The sequence below is a fragment of the Lissotriton vulgaris genome, chromosome 3_1 (genome assembly GCF_964263255.1).
Source record: "Lissotriton vulgaris chromosome 3_1, aLisVul1.2, whole genome shotgun sequence".
Taxonomy (NCBI): domain Eukaryota; kingdom Metazoa; phylum Chordata; class Amphibia; order Caudata; family Salamandridae; genus Lissotriton; species Lissotriton vulgaris.
The window spans coordinates 637,694,170-637,710,954 of NC_141689.1; the positions used below are offsets into that span (position 1 = coordinate 637,694,170).

The 16,785-nt window shown below is 46.8% G+C and overlaps 1 protein-coding gene across 1 annotated transcript in view; it reads right to left on the reverse strand.

Moving 5' to 3' along the window:
• GLRX (glutaredoxin) overlaps positions 1-16,471 on the reverse strand; it is a 99,508-nt gene extending 83,037 nt beyond the window's left edge. The window contains exon 1 of the mRNA XM_086963003.1: positions 16,114-16,471. Within this exon, the coding sequence (XP_086819129.1) occupies positions 16,114-16,320 (207 nt within the window). The 5' untranslated portion in view covers positions 16,321-16,471. The remainder of the gene's footprint in view (positions 1-16,113) is intronic.
• Between the last annotated feature and the right edge of the window lie 314 nt (positions 16,472-16,785).

Here is a 16,785-nt window from a genome sequence, read left to right on the forward strand (position 1 = left end):
TACCGGATGAAAAGACATGGGACAACCTGGTTCAGTCCTCTGACCTCACCCGTAAAACCCAAAACTCACTAAGGCTCACACTTTCACTAAACGGAGGATCTCTCTACTCTACTGGCTGCAAATCTTCACCAACGGAACCCTTGGGTTTGTGACGGAAACCTCAGACTATTTGTAAAGTCATTTCCTATCAACCAAACGCACTGCACATCAAGAATGGCAGACTGCGCACTACATGAATGACAGATTGCAGTAAGATGTAAATATAAGCAGTTATTGGTTTTCTCAGCATCAGATATGCTTGGCCTATATACTCACTAGAATTTGAGACCTACGCCTTTTACCCGTTGGCTCTCACGGGGACGGGAAAGTGTCTCTGGGAGTTTGGCTCATATTCTCCTGGTGGGAGAAGGCCTTGAACATGGTGTGCCGGGCTACAGTCATCCTTTAAAGCCTTTTTCCTGCTCGTTCTGCTGAAAAATCTCTATTTTGCAAAGCACTTCACTGACAAGATCCCTGTCCGATGTTTAAGTCCCTGCCCTCAGGACCTCCAAATGCGAACTATGCCTGTCCTTGAAGTTCCGCTTGCATGGCAGCACATTTCACAGACTGTACTAAATGTAGCTATTGAGGGATACAGACCCAATTTTAGAGCTAGAATTGACCAGCATTCAGCGATTTTATCTCAATTGACTGATATAAATCACCATTCTGAAAAAAGAGAATCTCCCTTTTTTTGCGCAAAAGTTCCTTATTCTGATGATACCTGGGGCACGTCAGAGTGGAACACCTTCTCCTGAGCTCATATGCACTAACACTGTTGAGCCCAAGTTTTAGCATTTATATCTGTAACTAGGTGCCAAGTATCCGTTCAAAGGTCAAAGGACATGTATGAACTTGTGGTGCAACTCAGTAACTGCCCTGTGCATCGGAGAATGTAAAATCCCTTTCAATGCCTTGGAATGGGTCAAATGGGTGGGGCGGACCCCACCTACCAGAAAAGGCTGTTTCAGGCATGGCCAACTTTCATTTGTCAAAGAGCATCAACAACATTACTACAGAAACACATCCTGTGGATCACAAGAAGTTAGTAGCCTAAAACATGAGCGAGAACAGACTTTTTTGCCAAAGGAAAGCCGGGCATTCAAGTCAAACATGTTAGATGACAACTTAGAATTATAGGTTACCAATTATAAATTAAAACTATTCAAGTACTTAAACACAGCTTCACCGAGATGCGCCGTGAAGTAAAGTCCGAGTGACTGTTAGGAGTTGAATACACTCTGCAACAATTAGCAGTACCAGAGCTGATGAAATGCATGGCTTTTTCATTTTCATTGCTGTAAAAAAGTGCAAATAATTCACTAACAAAAAGTAAGCATTTCACGGCGTTCCTCGCTTTGCTCTTAGCAGCCGTTTCAAAATCTACTGAACACACATTTGCTATGAGAAGGTTAGCAGAAGCAACCTGTCACGGCCCACGCCCATTTCTCTCCTTTCAGTTCTGATCTTTAGGTCAACAGACGTTATACCACAGAACCCGCCCCAGGGACCGGAGCAGAGGGCAGGCATTGCTTTCGCAAGGAGATGTCAGCTGGTGACTGCAGCTCAATGCCTTACTCTTTGCACCAAGTATGGAGGGAGGGACCTGCCTCACAACAGAAGGCTGATTCAAACCGCACGCATCCGATTCCCACCCCAATGACGGGAGGCAAGGGGGAGGGGGCTGCCAGCCCACTCTAAGTATGGACCTGGGGATTCCATAAGAAACAAGCATTGATGGTGCCTTAGGTAACGTCAAAGACGTACAAAAAAATGAATAACAAAAAAATCAACATGAAAAAATCCTTCTTACTCATATCTTAAACAACTAACAACCATTGACAAAGCCAATTGTATAGACAGGTTTTAGGTGAATGTCAGTTGTTGTGGTATATATCTGGATGGAATTACATGTGAGAGAGAAACCAAAGTACCGGTCGTGTAGCACACTATGGGAATCACAATAATGTATTTAACATGTTCCCTTTAGAGAGCCCCCACATTTCTCATCCCACTTAAAGACCTATCTTAACATATTTCTATAGGACTGAATGCAATCAGAAGCTGCGAGTCCTTCCCGAATCCTGGTTAGAGCATTTTCTTCCAAAGTTGATGCCGCATGCAGTCCAAGAGAGAGGGCAAGCACCCACTTTAAAAGGCTGAAGTTGTTGCATTTTACAATTTGCACATTACAGTAACTGTTGAACATTTTGATAAAGTAAGATATAGGGCAGTTTTTAATGTGTTTAATATTTCAAGTGTACAGGGTCCCACGGCTTTTTAAGCCTTGCTTTATCACTAAATTACATTTATTTTAAAATAACCCATATGCAAATCTTTTTTCAGGGAGGAGGACCCAGTTAGAACCCAGCTTGGACCCCACGTTTGTCCATTAAGCTTGTTCGTGTCGCTCACTATATAAAAGTTGTACAAAACATTTATGCCCACCACTTTCAAATGTCACCAGCCACCACTGCTGCTCCAACTCATTTAATGCAATGTACCCTAATTCAATTTATTGCACTGATTGATTCCCTGTGCTACAAATCATTCTTAACAGCACTCACTATGTCCAAAGCTTTCCCATAAAACGTTATTATATCCACAGGTTGCGAAGTCCTGTATGTGGTAAAAAACTAGCTTTATGTTACTATTCATTTAATTACTGCACTATCCAGTCCTTAATGCATTAATAAAGCTTTGTGAATGTGAGACATTGGCCCTCACCCATGTTAGGCCAATCATTGGCCCCGAAACATTACAGCCAGTACCCAACTGGCCAAGCAGAAAAATTAACTTCAACCACAACAGAAGCGGGACACTTCTGCACAGCAGGAGCCTTACCTAGCTCGATAGCATTTTGCAAGGTGCAGTTTTCTAAATAACATTGGGAACAACCATTAAATTCCCAACCCAAAGCGGTTAACCTTTTGTACCAAAACCTGGCGTCATGGTCGCTCGTAAAACAGGTTACCATTCCTTGCTAACAAAACGGCCATTCCCAACCCCAGAGATTAACCTGATCACTGACCTGAGAATCATGTTTCACATACATCTAGATATAACAAGACCCACCTGCCTCTTTATTTTTTATCATTTGAAAATGGTACATACTGACTGCAAAATCATTGAAACCCAATTCTTGCAACTACATGCTCAGGAAGAGGAACTCATTTATATGTCTGGGAATAATGGCAAAAAAATGTTTTGCCCAAAGAGATCATGATGTTGTAACTTGCAGTGGCAGATGGCATCTACCGTAGGGGGCGGGTGCGTGGGCAAAATAATATTAAATCATTAAAAACTTACCAAAGTCCTCTGCTGCACTCAAGACCACTGCTTTCTTCCAGACTCTGTGCTTCAGCATCCACTACATCAAGGAGCTCTAAAGAGGGTCTGGACTTCCACCGCTGACGGACTCCTCATACAGAGAGACACTGGCCAATTCTGGTGCCCGATAACGGAGGCTGTGACTCTAGCATTGCAAGGCGCCCAGCCACCAGGAAACTCGTTGACCAATTGGAGTGCTACTCTACCAGCATGAGAGCAGCGCCCTGATTGGAAGGAGCAGCCTGTCTCTGTGCTCCGCAGCGTTATGGAGGCCTGCACCAACTCTCAAACCAGCTGTTTAAAAACAGCTGGGTTGAGAGGTTTAAAGTGCGCAGTTGTGGCTGGCGGTCGCAAGATGGCTAGCCAAAAAGACATGTGAATTTTAAGCAGTGCATCTGCATTCCTCTGATGACCACTCCTCCTCACTGGCACTCTGCAGGTCCCACCCGATGCTCTGTTCGGAACGGGCAGATGAAAGATAAAATGGGAATGAATTACCATTTTTCATCCCAGGGGCTTTGGGAGGCAAATAAGTGGAGCGTAGCTCTAATCGCCAATGGAGGAGCTGCCCCTGGTAACTTGTACAAACCCAGCGCTTGGTGTACCTCATTGCCACAGCTGTCGGTACACCCTTCAGCATATCATATATGGCAACAATGGATAAGGTTAATCCAATGAGCGGAGCTTTTACGGTTTACTGAGCCTCCTGGTTGTTAAACAATGCAAAAACATCCTCTTCCGTCCACAGAGCAGTACTCCAATGTAACCAGTCAACATCCGAGTATGGGCTTGTAGCAGCATCCGCTGCTCGACAATCAAAATTACGAAGCCTAATTATTATTATAGGAAGCACAGGCTCCACGCTAAGCAACTTTGCAGTGTGCTATGTGGATCAAACAACATAGCTGCAAAAGCTATTAAAAGAAACATGAGCCACTTGGCCCTCCTCAGTGGGTGATAATTACTGCTCACAATGGAAAATAAATGGTTACGGCAAACAAACTAGGGTGCTTCAAGCACACAACAAGTAGCTATATACCTGCAATGCCACCAAGAATCTGCTGGGCTCACTAAAACACTTGAACAAATGAAAGGTGCCCACAGTGAAACCACCGAGTAGAGTTGATGTGTGGGAGATGGAGTGTGGTGTACATTTCTGCCTTCACCAGCTTAAGGCACGGCACTGCTACAGGGTCACCATGCAGTGGCGGAAAAGGATGGGAGCAAGTTGGACGCAAAGTGGAGTTTAATAAGTTGCAGATATGAGCCAAAAATAGCAGAAAATGGAGAATGAATCATCGCCAGCTAATTAATCCATGTAGTACCAATCTTGCACATATATATTTTAGAACAATCAACCGAACCAGGTGATAGACTGTCACTTCACAAGCAGGACAGCGCTAAAGCTTCGGGAGCGCGTGGATGTGGCGAAGGCACGACTGTCCTTGTGAGAACTGCAAATACTGCAGCACTTCAGGAGGACTTTGCACATGGCCTAATATGTGACGCGGAAAGGGAAAAAGGAAGAATTTTTGTTACTTAAAACCACTGACTGAGCCCTCAAGCTATGATTAGACACCAATAACCATTTTCAGGATGCTCTACCTTTCCAGGGCAGCTACAGCTCTGTTCAATAGAGGTTTTCTGAATGCCTTGTCAATCACACCTACTCTGTATTATGGGCTACTATACCCTCTCCTTGTGTTCTGCTCTACAGTGCTCTAAGGCCTGGGTACTCTGCTGTGTACACACTGTAGGAGAGTAGATCTGCAATCCTATGATCACCCCAGATTTTTGCTTTTTGCTTCACTGGTTTACAACGTCTCTGGCTGTGGGCCTGCTAATCAGACCCACAGCCTTGCTGTTCTCTCACTAAATTGACACGTGTACCTTAGGTGCATTTACCAATTGGTACTGGGCCACCATATCAGACCCTGTAACTCAGGGCATAGGTGTACCCAGGGCCTACCAGGGGCTGCAGCATGTATTATGCCACCCCTGGCTGGCCATCTAAATCTGACACAACTGGCTGCACGACAGCTGGGGCAAGGTGGTGTAATCACCCCTTGCTGTAGATATAGTATACCTATATCTAACCCTAAAATGGACACATAGATTCCTATCAGTCACTCCTATGGCAGGCCTTAACAATCCTGAAGGCAGAGTGCTTGGAATCATGTGAGATGGTGCTCTGGAATGAGCTGAGCCCGTTTCCAGCTTGCGGAACCAAGTCCTAATAGCTGTTCCATGATAACGCATAACCATAAACTCTTAAGTGCATTATAATCCCCGCGGTTATATGCCAACTCTGGTATCGCTTTATCAAAACATGTCGAGTAAGGTGTCATACGAATTGGAATACTAACCCCTCGCCAATTCTGGCGACGGGGTTAGCATTCCACCCTTCTAGAGGGACACGACATGTATGTAACTGTGAACCCTGGTTAAAGTTAACTCGAGCCTCATCATCACAAAATGGATGCTGCCACCACAGACATAAGTCTTACCTCCTGCTGCTGGGAGTCCTTCCAGCGAGGGAGGCTTGGACAAAGGGTTTCCTGTCAGGGGCGGTGCTAGCACCATCCCAGACAGGGTTTTGTGTATCCTGGGTAGGCAGGGCTTTAGAGGAAGGTGACTGCAAGTGGCACCCCGGTGCTCACTATGCATCTGCCGGTTAGAACCAGTTCCAGTGGCACACCAGCCCCTGAGCTGGGGAAAGTCCGGCATGGGAGAGGGGTGTAACCACCCCCCTTCCTGGTTCCACCCATGGGCAGGACCTAGTCGCGTGCCAGCCCCTTTTCCTAGTATAAAGATAGGAGCGGGCCCCCTTCCAAATTAGATCATCTTTGAATCCTGAAACTACTTTCTATGAAAGGAACTCAAGACTTCTTCCTAAGATTTCTCCCTTGTGACTAAGGAGTAGTCACCCTTCATCCGCAGGCACCATCCAAGCATCGCGGTCTGCTGTAAGTCTCTCCTCCGGATCAAGACTGCCCAGCTCAACGAGAACCCGCTTCCCTGGCACCTCTGACCTCAACCTGCATCATCAGCCCAGCTGAGATTCGTGGGTGTGACGAGACCTCGAGGGACCGGCCATCTTCAGGACTGCACGATGCTTGCCCAGCACGACCGCCAAGGGATCCTCGAGTGAGTGCTTTGGGGTGTGAGAAGCCCCAACCCTAAGCAGCTCCAGCACTGAAGTTCAGCCTCCCAGCCTCCACGAGATCTGCGTGGGGCCCTTCTGCTCTATGCTGCTCACCGCGTTGTCTGCCTACTAGCCTGCTGGCTTGTGGCCTTCCCGATGACGAACGACGACATCAACACCACTGGTCTGGTTGCTCCAGACTGGCCCTTGCTCCCCTCCAACAGAGGAGCACCCCGGATCCTCCTGGTCCACTCCAGACGCCATTTTGAGTCCACCGCGTGGGCTTGCATTTGCCAAGACTTGTTGCCCAATCCTGGGTCCAGCGACGTCGACAGCATATACCATCGTGGGACAGCTCGCACCTCCATCCTGGTCGCCGACAACGCCTCCTGGTCCGTGAGACTGCAGAGCCCAGCGTCGCCCACTCACCTGGTCGAGGTGACTCCATCCGGTGCCATCCTGGTGCCCATCTAATCACTGGCTAGTGATTCAGAACTTGGTCCCCTCTGCTTACAGGTGTCTTCCATCTTCGATCCAGGCTTGGATCCCTCCGAATCTCTTCACTGGTCGCCTGCCAGCAACTTCTTCTTTCAGGCTCCATAGACTGCAACGAGGATTCCCGACGTCTTTCCAGACCTATGCATCCGCAGCCCCTGGGCTAGGTAAACTCAGCATTTCGGTGCTCCAGCATAGCTTTGCTATCCAAGGGTCCAGATCCTTTTTCGTTTCAGCTCTACCTAGTCGGATTTGTCCGATATCACTAACTTTACGAAATCTAGCATCCATAGACTTTGTCCCGCATCCCGCGTGAGAATGCACACTCTGCACCCGATCTCCCTAGGCCTCCTGCTAGTAATCTGAAGGTTCAGTAGTCAAGTCCTAGCGATCCTAAAGCCTATTAGAGTAGTACTTACCTGCTAGTAATTTCGCATTCCACTTTTAGAGTATATGGTTTTTCGTGCCCCTCGGGCATTTGTATAAATTGTGCAACTTTGCGTATTTTCCTAAGAGCTTTGTATTGTGCTTAGCGTCCTGTCCTCATAAAGAGTCCAGGGCTGTTGTGTTCTAAATAAATATACTTTTATTTTCATAACAACTTGTGTGGTGTCCTTTCACTTGGTGTTCAAGGGGTATATGTGATGGTATAACAGCTGGCTTAACACGCCCTCTAGAGTTTAGCCTAAAGACTGCTCTTGTCCATGCTACTAGGATAGCTGGTCGAACGGTTGACTTACAACCAATCATCAATAAGGGTCGTTTGGAATGATACACAGTGATCACTAGAATAGTGAGCACTACATATCAGGCCAACTTCTCACACACACTACTCCAACTTTTGCCGTCATTTCCTTCTCTGGAAACCCTCTGCAGTTCTACACTTATGGCCTGCAAATAGACCAAATGCACTCTGCCATCTGAGCCTTTCTACCTTCCAATCTTGAATGGTCTCCTACGCTAAACAGAACTTGGAACAGAGCTCAGCATTGATCTAATGCTCTTAAAAATGTTCTTCATCATTCCATCTCTTCCTCAGGGAGTTCCTTTCCATTAGTTCTGCTTATTACCAAACAGCCACATGTCAGCAACTTTCAGTAGAAATCACATGTAAGTGGTCACCTGTCCTTATCACAGCATCCTCCGTTTTTCGATCCCCGCTGCCTAGCTTTCGATATACTCTACGGTTCACAACATCTACTATACTGTTGAAAATCAACCACCGCCTGTCCAGCAGTGTCCCAGTACACTCCCACTCATTTGTCACTAGTGCTAGCTTCTCGAGATCACCACCTCTATCACCTACCTATCCCAACACACGGCTTTTGATGGCTCAGAAAAAAGGCCAAAAACCAACTGCTGTCAAATGTACACAAAAATTGTGAAAAAGTGTTAGTGTTGCTTTGGTGGAGGGCTGTGTTTTGCATTGTCAGGCAGGTTTGCAATGTATTTTGCCATGTGGTATTTGGCAGCAGCATGTGCGTTTATGATCATTTTTGCATATGGAAAGTCTATCGGAAATTAAGTAGCCATCAAATTACAATGAAGATGCTGACTTTCCGCGATCCAGATTTTTAGCCAATAGCGCTGAGCATGGTGGGACTGCTAGGCCGGTATTTATACCGGGAACAGATAGGGTACTACCCCCTTCAGCATAAAAAGCGGTGCTTGCGAACAGTCCTTGATTGAGCAAGTGTCATCCTCAACACCTAGTCAGCTGATGGCCCCCCCAATTGCTGGCTCTTGCCGTGTGTTTTGTTTGTGGAACCTGCATGTTGCTAAGGCTTCAGCTTCACTCAGGTGTCCACAACAAAACTGGCGTTTAAGAAAATAACACAGGGTGATGAGTTTGTCAAATGTTTTTCAGTCTCTCTCGTTAAACTACTTTGAAAAACACGTTTTTCTTGCAGCAATAAATCAGTAGAGGGTGGCATCTGCAACAGACAAGGCCCTCTCAGGGTGAATCCTTACCAGCTGATCCCAGGCCATGAGGGTGGCTGTCAGCCCCTCCGGGTTAGTCAGTCCGCCCACTCATAAATGTGGGGTTTGTGAGCCTGTACTTAAAATGGGAATGGCGGGATGGCTAACCACAGCTTTTGGCTTAAAAAGTAGGACAGGGCAGAGGTCATGTCAAGCTCTGAATGGCTCCAGTTCACCGCCATATCCACCTCTTCTCGTAACTTTTCCTTTTTAGTAGATGTTCTGGTTTAAGGAACAAGGTAAACGGGTCACAGATCACACACAGTTGTTAAATGTTTGCGGACTTTTCTTATCTGGTAGCTGCTTTGGCTGAACTTCAGAGACATCATCCGGTTCCCTATCTGACATCTAGGCGCCTTTGGGAAGCGCAGAGCTTTTAAAGTTTGTTGCACCTGGCCTTACCTGCAACCTTATTGTTGTGGTCAATTCATAATGGAATAAACAATGCTATATCTAACAGCCTTGACTGAATGAGATACTCATACATGGAACTGGGATATTTCAGAGCTATGGGACAGTGACCATCTCGGGACAGTGACCATCTCAGGACAGTCTCTGCTCAGACCAGCACCAACACCATCATTTTGGCAGTTGAATACTTTCTTTTCACGTCCAGGATGAAAGGCAGACATTGTCTGTGAACCCTTCCTACAGCACCCCAGATCAGACAGTTTTCATAAGTGTACAAAGTACCACCCACTCAAAGAAATTTATTTTTGGGGGGGGGGTTTGTGATGTTCTGCCCCAAGGAAAGTGTACGCAGTGCACAGTTTGATGCTATAGTGTAGCCCTAAACAAATGTCTCATCAGAAAAGTGAAATGGGTGTGGGCATTGACACAAGACGTTTTCTGCTCAAACCAGTCTTCTGACAATACCTAGGATAAGATGTGAGGCAGTAATGGCTGCTACTAGGGAGTAGTGGTGGGGCAGGCAGGGTGAGGTGGGGGCTGTTGAAAAAAAGAAAAGAAAAAGGGTTAAAAAAAAATAATGAAAAAACACTTACCTTCCCAGTAGCCGGCTTTCCTGCGTCCTCTTCATCCACATCTACGACAGTACGCATGTAGGAACAGGAAGCACCCAGAATCCCTCCCCTAAGCCAATCACAATGCTGCAATGCAGCGTTGTGATTGGTCTGAGGTCAGATGGGGAATCGGAGCCTGGGAATGTTCCTCACCAGGATGTGCAACGCAGCCTGGTGAGGAACATGCAAAGTGCACATGGCTGTTTGGCCGGCTGTTTTGTGCCAGCCAAACAGTCATGCACATTTTAGAATGTACTCTTTACTCCTCCCCCTGCTTAGCGGCCGGTACAGCCCAACCCACACCTTTAGAGTGCACGACTATAGGGAAAAATAAAACGATAAAACATTATTATCATTTTGGTTTTTCTGTGGGGCAACGCTCCTTCACATTAGCAGAGAAGTAGACACTGAGAGGTATATGTTTACGTATCATTTTTATTCATATGATCTATGAAATAGATTTGCATAAAATGAATAATCTCTTGAAATTTACACATATTTTGCAGAGGAAGACAAAATTAGATTTTGCCCATCCCCACAAACAACTCAATTTCACTATCTAGCCTTCTTCTGTCTGTAAAAAGAGGGATATATATTGTTTGACAGCCTTGTATCACTATCAGTGGATCTTAAGGGAATCATCCTAGTACAGGGAAAAATCAGTCGTAGTGGCAAAGCTTTAACTAATCCATAAAATATCATCTTCTGTGTCATCAAACCCTTCTTTCATCACTGCGATAGAACAATGTGCAAAGCGTACCAAGCTAGTGTTGCTTCTGCTCCTACAACACCCTAATTTACTTATCGGTCACTTATAGCGGCACACTGATGAAGTCTGTAGTCTGCTCTTTCACCCTTTTCTTCTCTCCTTGACTACTTCCCCACTTTCTCCCTGGCACACGAACAACTCTCTTGGACTCACACTCCAGACCCATCCATCTGCGTTGTCCTCCTGTTCATACCTCTCACCAGCCTTGGAGTGTATTGATCTCACTTTGCAGGAGTAGTTTGCGACCTCTGGCAAGGAATATGCGGGCTGTAATTTGAGGGTACAGCACTGTGAGTTTCTAGGTACAAACAAACTGCAGCATGAATGGCTCCAATGCCGAGCTTCTTCTGGCGATGGTAGGGGAGAATCATAGTGGGCAGGCTGTTTGCTGAATGCGGTCTCCATCCGCCAGAATCCCTGCTATTCTCTCCGTCAGGTGTGGGGGGCGGAGGAGGCAGACATCATCTGGCTGTTGTCTGTCATGTTCACAGAAGTGAACATCCTGTGGTTTATGGAGGGGATTGGTGGAAGACCCCCTGAGTAACAGTTTGGGCAATTGATGAGCCTGTCTTTTGAGTCTGGGCATAGGCTTGACAGCCATCCATATATAGTTGAAGACTGTTCAGTCTCCCTCCAGTCTCTTCTGCTGTCTTCATGAGTGGTTTTATCTCCTGGGCCACCGCAGCAAAGCCCACGCGGATGGTCTTCTCCCACAGTCTGCCCCATAAGCCCAGTCTTTCCCTAGCATCTCTCACAGGCTGCCTTGTATCTCATCAACATGGCTCGTCCTCAAGCAATGATGGGCCCTGCTGGGGTGTTGGTTTATATGGCCCTTTGCCCTCCTCCAGCTCTTTCTTTCAGTGTTGGTGCCAGTCTCCCACCTCTTCCCTTGCTCTCCTGGCTATCACTGCAACATACACAAATCTTCTTGGGTCAGATTCTGTGGGGATTGAGAGGGATGGCTAATTTCTTTGGATATTTTGGTTATGCCGAGGGTGTGGGTGGATTGCTTTAGAAGCTGTGCAGTCTTGGGCTTCGTCCCTAGACACTCTAAGAAGGGTCAGCCACGCTGGGTGGGATCTTCATCTTGCCATCTGAAAGTGGCATTGTTTCCCCTTGGATGAGAGCTTGCGGTTGCCACCAGCTACACCTAAAGTCTACATTACACTAAACTGCTGGTCTCATGACACCGGTCACTCATGCCTCACTTTTCTTTTGCCTGTCTTTCCTACACTTTTACCTCAGTTGATGGGCCCGCTCTAGGGTAGGAGAGCGGAGGATAAAGGAAGGTAATGAGCAAGAGCTGTCCACATGAGGAGGGCTGCACAGGGTTGATCCCACGGGATTCAGTACCTAGCATGGCAGCATCATGCAAGTGCCTTGGTGCCTAGGGGTGTGGTGGTCGGAGATTGAACTAAGCATGGTTGTACGCCGTTTGGTGTACACAAGAGGTGGGTGGTAGTATGTACAATACTGTGCCCTGAAAGGCAGGAGGATGCTAAATGCTAAGTGTTTGTCAGGCCATTCCCTCAAGCAGTAACGGCACCCCCCTCCCCCCAGCGCCTTGAGACCCTACGAGTAAGTAGTGCGCTCTATAAATGTCTTTGATTGATTGATTGATTGAGTATCATGTGGTCACAATAGAGGGGTTACAAGTTAATTAGTGGGGTGTGATCAGTGCTTAGTATGAGCCGGTCCCGGCCAATGGCACTCATTTTGGGGCAATTCATAAATAGTCCTGTTGTGCTGTACTTCCTTATCGCCATATGCAGAATCAAAATGGTTAAGTCAAAGTCAACCATTGATCACAGAGAGTCCTATTCATGGGATACAATAGGGCTTCGCCCCCCCCCCCCCCCCCCCGGGTGGCATCAAAACAGCTGCTACTACAAAGGCTTTATGAGATCTGCCTGCATTTTGCCACCCTGCACTAGTTTTGTTAAGGGGTGGGTGGAATGTTTCATCCTGCCCGTGGAATTGGCAGAATTTGGCCACTCTGTGTTACTCTTAAACTCAGAGTTCTGGCCAAATTCTGCTAAATTACCGCATCACCAAATTTTTCTCCTGAAAGGCTCCAGAATATGCGCGCTGACTAACAATTTTTGATCCCCTAGACTAATTTTCTAACGCTGGTGGTCACCAGTGTTCATGGGCAGTCACGGCCAGAGGGCTTCAGTTCGAGTAGATTTGTTGCTGCACCAGCAGGATTTTCTACTCGAACGCAGCAAAATCAACTCGAATGGCCGTGCACAGGGTGCCGTTCACACTGAATTTCCGCGCTGCTTGTGCTACCAGCACTAGATTGCAATGGGAGCTACATATTTCACACACATTGGTGGAATTCTGCAGAATCTTGCCTAGTTTTTCTGCAACTCCCCAGAATTACATGGCGTGAAACTCCACGAGTTCTGTCCACCCATAGTTTTGCTCCTTTCTGAAGAATCGGCCCCAGTCCGTCCATCTACCCCCCATTTACATCTAACCCAGTGCCGGTCAACTGTGGTGTCCCCCAGTGTTGTTCCTGAGTCCCAGGTTTTTCAACATCTATGTGACTCCTCTGGTTGGCATTGCCAGATCCTAGGGGGTTCAAGATCACCTCTTATGCAGAAAACACCAGGTCAATCGTTTCCAATTATGCGAGCAGTGTAGATGCTAATGGGGTTTTTGTGATCTGTCTTACTGAAGTAGCGGACCGGATGCAGGCCCACTGCCTAAAACTGAATGGAAAGAAAACAGATCTTACTATTCTGGAAGGCTTATAGTGCCCGCAACGACTTGCGGTGGCCTACTCTGGACCCAGCTACAAAGCCTAAAAGAGCAGCTAAGAAGTTAGACTTTCTGACTGATAACTCACTCTCTATGAAGGACCAAGTCAATACTGTATGCAGGAGCGGTTTGAGTTTTCTATGATCTCTTTGCAGGACTTTCCGATGCATCCCTATTATGTGGTGAAAAACTATTGTTCAAGCACTCTGTATCTGTTTTATTGAAGTGGTTCTTAGATCAGATCAGGGCTGTTGTCTAGCGTTGAGATAACCCTCAGGGGGTGAACATGCACTGTATAAATGCCATAAAGTATAAATGTGAAAGGAAAATTTTTTAACAATTAAATAGATAAAAAATAAAAACACAGCCAATCCCGCTTGAAAAGGGTCAGGAGAATGAGCATCTGAATTTGAATTCCACATGAGAGCACAGAAAAACACTGGCACTTGAGGAACGTGCCAGATGAAACTCTTCAGATATCCGAAATAATTATTGTCCACTCACCAAGGTAGACAACCCAACTAAACCCATATCTAATTAAAAAGATCAGACCACTCTACTAATGGTAAGACCCCAAGCAACAGGACACACCTCCAGAACCAACTCTGGTTTGGCAGTAGATCCACACTTCAAAAGATCAAAGATTTTCTCGGGGACAAGGAACAGGTGACCTTACTCAGGATCTGGGTGCTAGGGGCATTTATTTTTTAGAAAAATCACTTGTTTTCGCCCTGCACATTTCTTGCCTTAGATTATTTTCTGCTCCCCCCCCCACTGGTGGGGTATGGACCACATGCGCTGATCTAGATGCTTTTCTCCTCTTGCCTCTAGCTTACTGAATACATATCATTTGTTGCGGCCCATTGTCGCCTGCCACATTGTATTGTTTGCTCTTGACGTTTATTGCCCTACTTTTCGATCTCACCCAGCCTGCTTCCTATGTCCACCAGAAAGTCATCTTGCTCCAGTTGTATATTGTCCCACTGTTACCTTGATTTGCCTTCCCTAGCTATTTTGCTATGTCTTCCTCAACCGTATGTAAAGCGCTCTGGGTCATGCTCACGCTATACAAAACTTTAAATAAATAAATCCGCAGAGGACACCCCAACACGTCATCTTTCCACTGGCTCGGGCTGCAGGCCACAAAGTCAACCCCACGACCCCGGGATATTTAAATACCGCCTACTACCACTAACGAGGCATTGACCCCCACGTGCAGGGGAGAGGGCATACACATAAACCGGAGCATGCCCATGAGCACCCGTCAAGGAGCTGGTAGCGCTTTGGGACATGCTCTCCCCCAAAGCGCTTCCAGTCAAATTAACTGCAAAACGTGCTCGCTACGAAAACGTGTTATATTATAATCACAAAGCGAGCAAGCTCTATGCATGATGGGATCTGAAGGCCACACGTAATTTAAATCGACAAACAAGGTCCAGGGTGCACAGTGCTACCAGACTAGAATGCTAGATTTGAAGAGAAGTGAATCTGTTAAAGTCGGCACACGGGTGCCCAAGCGAAAAAAAGCCAACAAAAAACATCGCCTCTAAAAAGGAACAAAGGGGCATATTACCAAGGGCATTATCGCCGCATTAGCAGGACTTTTTCCCGCTAATGCGGCGATAATTTTATCGCCCTATTACCAAGCTGTCGCTAATACCAGTTAGCGACAGCTTGTGGGCGATAGTGGGCATTTAGGGGCCCACTTTGCATGTCAGCGATAATTATCGCTAATGACATGCAAAGTGGGCGTGCCAAGATGTTAGCGACTGAAAACAGTCGCTAACATCTCTAACTCCTATTAACAACTTTTGGAAATATTCGCGCTAAGCGCGAATGTCTCCAAAAGCTAACGCCTGCTAAAAGCAGTTCTTAGCCATGTTATCCAATGGAAGGTGGATAACATGGCTAAGAGCATTGTCACGATAATGCATGAATAACCCCGTTCGTTTAAATCGGGCGTGGTAATGTGATAAGCCAGGAAATGCATGATCTTCGTTTACTTAGCAGGAATGATATCTTTATTACGTGACAATCTGGGGTCACCAAAGAGCTTTCCTTAAACATCAGGGGGAACCCCCAGGGTAGAGAAATTTATGTAACACATCATGCTGCTTTTATTGCAATAGAGACAACGCCCTCGTTACATTGCATACAATAAGGGCTGCCTGAGATGGACCATTTTCTGCAAGTCACGCGTCCCTCGGACACTGGCAGCGCGCGGCGTCCTTACGCAACCTTCCTATATACAAGACAGTAAATGGAGAACTTACATAAGCGCGACTTCCCTAGGTCACTCAGTGCCTTCTCCAACAATTCACTCTGTGAAATAAAGTATCGCGCCCTCGCCCCGCCAGATACAGTGTCGCGACAAAAGAAAGAGCATAAAAGCGCCAAGAAGACACGAAAATAATCATTCGGCACTTTCACCTTCCGCGGAGGAAATTCTGCCTCTGACAGAATGTCACAAACAGTCCAGAAAAATGTGTGAGAAGTAATCGGTGAAGACAGGAGCGAGCTTTCCTCTAACCCGCCTCGTGTGGCTATTACTAAGAGCCCTCACTCACCGTCCGCTCGCCCGTGAGCTGCAGCAGGTAGTCCTGGATTTTGCTCATCAGCTCGTGGTGGCTAATGTCGATGATCTGTAGGTGGCCCGGCTTGAACTTGTATTTTTTCAGGAGCCCCTCGGCTCGGACGCAGTACGGGCAGGACGGCTTCAGGAACACGGTGACTTTCCCCGCCTGGATCTTGCTGTCTACGAAGCTCTGAGCCATCTTGCTGCCGGTCTAAGCACAGGACAAAGGCGGCTTCCTCGAAGGAGTCTGGCGCGAACTGCTCGCAGATGCTAACGGGAAAGAGATCGAGTGACTGGAGGAGGGAGCGAGGCGCCAACACACCACCCTGTCGGTCAAGACACTTAAAGGGACCGAGCAGCACTTTTCTGTCCGGACTTCCTGCTTCTAGTGGGAAGACCCGAAGAAGTGCATGATGCTGTACGAATAAAATAACCATTTATAGAGGTAGACACACATCTGTTTCGGGGAGCAGTGGGGCTGGGTGTGAAGGAGTGACAGTGACATTTTTGTGTAGGAGACAAAACTCGCACCCTGCTATTGGGACATTTATGTGGTGTGTGTATACGAGATGCTTGAATATTTTTCACGTACTAATTAATTTCCAGATTAACAAAGTGTGAGCCCCCGAGAGAACTCCCTCCGTGTGTTGGCAGAAGTTGCAAT